The sequence below is a fragment of the Octopus bimaculoides genome, chromosome 14, assembly GCF_001194135.2.
Source record: "Octopus bimaculoides isolate UCB-OBI-ISO-001 chromosome 14, ASM119413v2, whole genome shotgun sequence".
Classification (NCBI taxonomy): Eukaryota; Metazoa; Mollusca; class Cephalopoda; order Octopoda; family Octopodidae; genus Octopus; species Octopus bimaculoides.
This window is the reverse complement of record NC_068994.1, coordinates 53,747,088-53,753,015: the sequence shown is the minus strand read 5'-3', so window position 1 is coordinate 53,753,015 and position 5,928 is coordinate 53,747,088. Positions and strand designations below refer to the sequence as shown.

The following is a 5,928-nucleotide window of genomic DNA, read 5'->3' as shown; positions in this document are numbered from 1 at the left end:
TGAATGAATTATCACGTCGGGGGTCACCAGTTATAAGAATTGTGATGAAATATGACAGCTCGGCCGTCTCTCCCCAGTTCTTATATTAATCATTAAAATTCAGAAATACAACAACACGAGGGATAACGGTAACGACAGATCAATGATTTATTCTAGGTTGGTGTAGAGCCGTTTCGTTCCTGGGTGAATAGGCATGCCGCTAGAATACCAAAGAAAGCTTCGACCACATGTCGAAGTCGAGTTAGGACAGAGCCTGGAAGACGTCCTGTCACGACGGCTGCTGGATGGATAAGAGATACGTGTTGTCGCCACCGCTGCTAGAGATAAAAGAGCGCGAACGCTATTGGTTTTTCTCCACCTGTTGCATTTCGCATGCGTACTCGGGTACTTCCGCTGACGCCAAATCCCTTGCACATGCACAATGGCACTTCCCAAGATGGCGGCCACACGCGCCACTACAATGTGATCGACCAGGGCAGAAACTGATACTCGACAAATGGCAAGACCAATGGAGCCTAGGAAAAAACAGGGTGGTCACAGCAAGAATGGCTTTTTATCATAGGTCAACTAGATCAACCGGACAAATGAAACGTAATATATATTATACACACACAGATAGTACGTACATATATATATATGCGTGTGTGTGTGTGTTTGTATAAGAGGTAGATTTCATGTGTTCTCTCACTTCTTCATTCTTCTAAACTCTAAAAAAACGTGTGTGAGCTAAGCTGCTAATATACAAGTAAAGCAGCATCCACATATGCCAAATTGTCTGAATAGTTTAATGCCGAAATATATCAACCCACACACAAACATACCTGTATACGTAATCCATACACTCGTTCAATAGTACTTTCCCAGAGAAAGAGAGGGAGGAAGAGAGAGACATACACGCAAGAAAATATACACACGTGTACATACACATGCATGCATATATATATATATATTTATATATATATATATATATATACACACACACACACACACACACACGTGGATATGTGTATGCTCATATATGCATACACACATATATACGAGGGGTTGCTGAAAAGTTCCTGGCTTTAAGAGTGTCGTGAAAGGCCTGGCTGGAGGCCCAACTTTCCCAGTTCTTTTACAGGGCTTAGAAAAACTGAAGGACCACTGAAATAAGTGTGAGAATCTGAGAGGGGAATATGTTGAATAAAACCATAATTAACTGATCCTCCTGTATCTTCTCTTACCGAAAAGCCAAGAAACTTTCAATACCCCGTCGTAAGTTTGCACACAATCATGCAAACGTACATGTATATTTATTTTGATTAAATTGAAACATTGAGAAATTTAAAAAGAAATAGTTTGTCTTAGAAGCTTTTTAAGTGAAAATGAAGCTGTAAATAACAGGGAAGAGTTGTTTATAAAGAGTAACAGTAATAATACTATACATCAGGAGTAAAATACATTTTACACAACAAAATGCAGACTGGACGATGGGAATCAAAATACATGCCTGCTAGGATAATATCTTACAGCTGTTTCAGCCAAGAGGTCAAAGTACCCCAATCTACTTACATCCCTTCAGTGAACTGAAGTATTTGGTAGATAAGATTCAGGTACTTCGGTGTGTCTCTGGGCTTCGTCAGAGAGTTTAGAAAGTTCATAAGGTTAAGTTATAAATACAAAGACATACACATATACACACTTATACATACATACACATAAACATACATAAACACATGTACATATATTTTTATATTAATATGCATATGTATATGCATACCAAGGAATCAATTATTATTATTATTAGGTGTATTATTATATTATTAGATAAAGTATAAACAGAGGAAGGAGACAGTTATCAAAAGAGAAATAATAGTGGAATATATATAAAAAAAAAACATATCTCCTAAGATTACTGTAGTTATGTAGGAATGAAAAGGTATAATAATGAGGAATACATAAATATGTATACATATACATACATACACACATATATATTTACGTACAAACATACCCATAGGTACATACATATTACATGTAATATGCATGTATCTATGGGTATGTTTGTACGTAAATATGTATGTATGTATATTGGATAGATATTATCCCTAAGTTGGTTGGATTAACAACCTCTAACTCATATATATATATATATATATATATATATACATACACACACACACACACACGTGCGAGCGCATACCTGCATGCATGACAATTTTCAAGAATCCAATCAGATGCAATGTCTCTATACATAAAAGTGCAGAAAATTGTTGATGTTTTGGAAAATAGGTCATTTTTAACACTTTTGATAGCACCCTGCCTGAGACTGGCTGCTGCCTTGCTTCTATACAAACTTCCTGTCTAAAAGTGACCTAAATTAAAATTTATAAAAGTTTCTTGTTAATTTGTTAAAAAAAAAAAGAAAAACAGCTTTATAATAATACTATTTTATAAATTCTTCATTATTTTAAAAATTAATTAAAACAAAGCAGTGTATTTCAACAGAAATATAGTAACAAAAGGATTAAAAAGCTGTGTTTTTGGCAATTTTTCCTCTTTCTACGGAGTATTTACACCAACCTCAGTGGTCCAAATAATATTCATTTTATCATCCCCAAAAGGATGAAAGACAAAGATGACCTTGGTGGAATTTGAACTCAGAACATAAAGACAGACAAAATACTGCAAAGCATTTTGCCTGGCATGCTAATGATTCTACCAGCTTGCCTGCTTATTTTACCCTATATATCATAAGCTAATATTTATAACTACATTTACATTTGAGCACTTGGTAGTTCTTACAAGGCACCTGTTGAGGTTTACAAACCACATCTCAGGCTGGGGTATGATTTTAATAAGATCAAAGATGACAAGGAGATGGAATAGTATCCTAGACAGAGCCATAAAAGTTGACAGATAAGCCGGGAATCATTGGAAGAAAGTGGACAGCAGAGAACTATGCTAAACAAGAAGCTTGACATCGGGTATAATTAGCCAGGAAAGATGCAGAAAATAAGAGTTTTACTCAATGCTTTATATCTAAGAGTATCAGAGATGTTAGATATTACAGTTTGCAAGGATGTGTACTAGATAGAATTACACTCATTAGAAGTGTGTAGGAAATGATAACAGCACACTTTCTCTTGCTAACAGGGAAAAGAAAGATGCACAGAAGAATGAAGTTGTTGAATGAGGAGTATGTATAGAAAAAAAAGAAGGGTTTCCCTAAAGCAGACCCAGAAAGGGACCAGCATTTTGAATTGACAGCAGTATGGTAGCTAAAACAAAGATTTGAAGGCATTAAAGGAAGTTGATCGTCAGTCAATCCTGAGATGCTAAAATATCTGGCAGAGTTGGGTACAGGCTAAACACTTGCATATGCAATCAGGTTGTACAGAAAGGAGTCACGTCCAATGAGTGGAAGAAGAGTAATGCATTAGAGGCAATTAGTGAGGCATCAAAATTTTTGGACTAGGTTATGAAAGTTATAGAAAGTGTTGCGACTGAATTGATTTGGAAGTAAATTAGCCCAGATGAGATGCAGTTCAGCTTTGAGTGAGGAAGTGTTACTACTAATGCTTTCTTTCAAGTGAGACTTTTTCAAGAGTAATTCGCAAGGAGTAAGCCCCTGTACCTGGTATTTGTTGAGCTGCAGAACACCTCTGACTGGATTGATTTCATACTTTGTAATCTAGTGATCACTTAGGAAACTAAAGGTAAATGAAAAGCTTGTGAGTATCATTCAAGTTATGTACAGAGGCACAGTCAACAAGATGAGGGTCAGATATGAGTCCAGTGATGAATTTAGCATGTAAGTAAGGGTTCATCAGAGCTCAGTCCTTAGCTCTTCATGATTATTATGGTCCACTTGACCATATCAAAGGATTTCAAAAGCAGCTGTTCATAGGAACTTCAGTATGGTGATGATTTAGTTTGTTAACTAATTCTATAAGAGGAGTGAGAGAAGAAATTCCAGACCTGGAAGCAGAATCTAGAATTGGAAGGCCTCAAAGTAAACTTAAGACCATGATTTTAGTAAGCAGAAAAGAAGATAGGATTCTAGTACCATCAGGCAAGTGGTGGTACTCAATATGCAGAAAAAGAGTAGGTAGAAATTTCATATACTGCAGCCAGTGGATGTATCAAAGTATTGGTGGGATCACAAACAGGCTAATGAAAAAGGTAGACTTCATACATGACAGATGTACAAATGCAGTAAGCACTAACAGCCCTGGTGAAATAGATGCTTTGTACTATGGAATTTATCAATAGATTTTAGCCAAGACTGTATGTAATAGATGGAAACACCATATCTTTATATACAATCATTGTATCTGAAACACTTAAGCTGTTAATAATAGTAGGTTTATAAGTAATGTTTCTGTAGACAATTAATACCAGGATAGCTCCCTTGATGTAATTGATAGCTTTTGTTACAAAGGTGACCTAGTTAGTAGGAGAGGTGGGCACACTGAAAGTATGGTAGCCAAAGTAAAAGCAGGTGAAGAAAATGCAAACGACAATGAGCCTTTTTACTCTGTGGAGATTAAACGAAGCTTGTGCATGAAGTAGAATGCTGCATGGTAGTGAAACATGAGCCGAGAGTGTATGGGTTTTACAAAATTGGAAAGAAACGAAATGAACATACTCACGTGTAACATTGATGAGCTGAGTGAAAAACTGATGCAGCATGCAAGAGATGAGACTGCACTGGTAAGGGAATGCGATGCATTTGGATGATGACAGCTCTACAAGAATGTGATGAATGTACAAAATGGATGAAACTTGTGGAAGAGAGAGACCTCGGATGACATGGGATGATGTGAGAACTGGTTTGAAGATGCAGAGCTTCATGAAAGAAATGTTATGAGACCACAACAATTGGGAATATACAAGGCAGAAGAAAAATATACTCTTCCGTACAAGCATGGCAAAGAGAACACTTAAACAAGGTAGAGATGAGGGTTAGGCTGCCCTTTCCCAACCAACCATCTGCCACCCACTTTTGTAATACCCTTCTCCCTCTCTTTCATTCACCCTCTCCCTACAACCCTCCATCTCCTTGACATCCTTCATTTCTCTCTTCTCTCCCTACTCTCCATCTACTTCTTTTACATGCTTTCATCTCTCTATCACTGATCCCCTCATATTCAGTATAGACAGTATAGAACTGAATCTCTCCCCATTGAAGCCCCATCACCTGACTCTAACATCTCTCTTACTCCTATCACAATACCTGTAAAATGAAGGATCTTTCCCTCCACCTGTCACCCTTCTGCAAACCCTTGTTTTCTCCCCTGCAGGTTATCACGATTAACATACATCACTCGTTTCTTTCTGATCTTCCTAACTATTCATCAACTCCTCACCTTCTCACTGTCAAATAAGTAGTTTTTCCGTCGTTGTGGCCTTTCCCCACTCACTCCTGGCATTGCTGCTGTCCCTCTTTCATTACTTTGTCACCACTAGCACCGTCTCTTCTGTTACTTTCACCCACATAAATCTATTTCTCCTGTTGCACTTTCACTTCTCTCACCACAGCTCAGCTTCTGTCACTGCCCTCTCATCTGGTTTCCCTTTTAGAGTAGTGCAAGCACTTTAGTTTTGTGATGTACGTGAAAAAACTACTTACAAAACACACTCAGTTACATTACATGAAGTGGCTGAACAAGTGAGCCGAGACAATGTAGACCGCTCTAGTTTTCCAAGGTCATGACCAACTCACATGCTAGTGCCATAACAAAATGCACTCTGCACACCTTGTAAAATGGTTAGTATCAAGGAGAAACAATGCTCAAAACTGGGACATGGGAGTGAGACATGACCTTGCAATCTATCTAGGAGGATAGTGATTTCAAATAAGAACTGATTAAGACTGAAAACTTGTCCAACCCACGTTTGCAGGGAAAAACAGACATAGTGAAAAAAATGAGACATCGGCGGGGG

General features: G+C 37.6%; 1 protein-coding gene across 1 annotated transcript in view; it reads right to left on the bottom strand.

Annotated features, from left to right (window-relative positions):
* Positions 1-4,939, bottom strand: part of LOC106867709 (probable serine/threonine-protein kinase DDB_G0282963) — a 28,435-nt gene extending 23,496 nt beyond the window's left edge. The window contains exon 1 of the mRNA XM_052972869.1: positions 4,635-4,939. Within this exon, the coding sequence (XP_052828829.1) occupies positions 4,635-4,643 (9 nt within the window). The 5' untranslated portion in view covers positions 4,644-4,939. The remainder of the gene's footprint in view (positions 1-4,634) is intronic.
* Between the last annotated feature and the right edge of the window lie 989 nt (positions 4,940-5,928).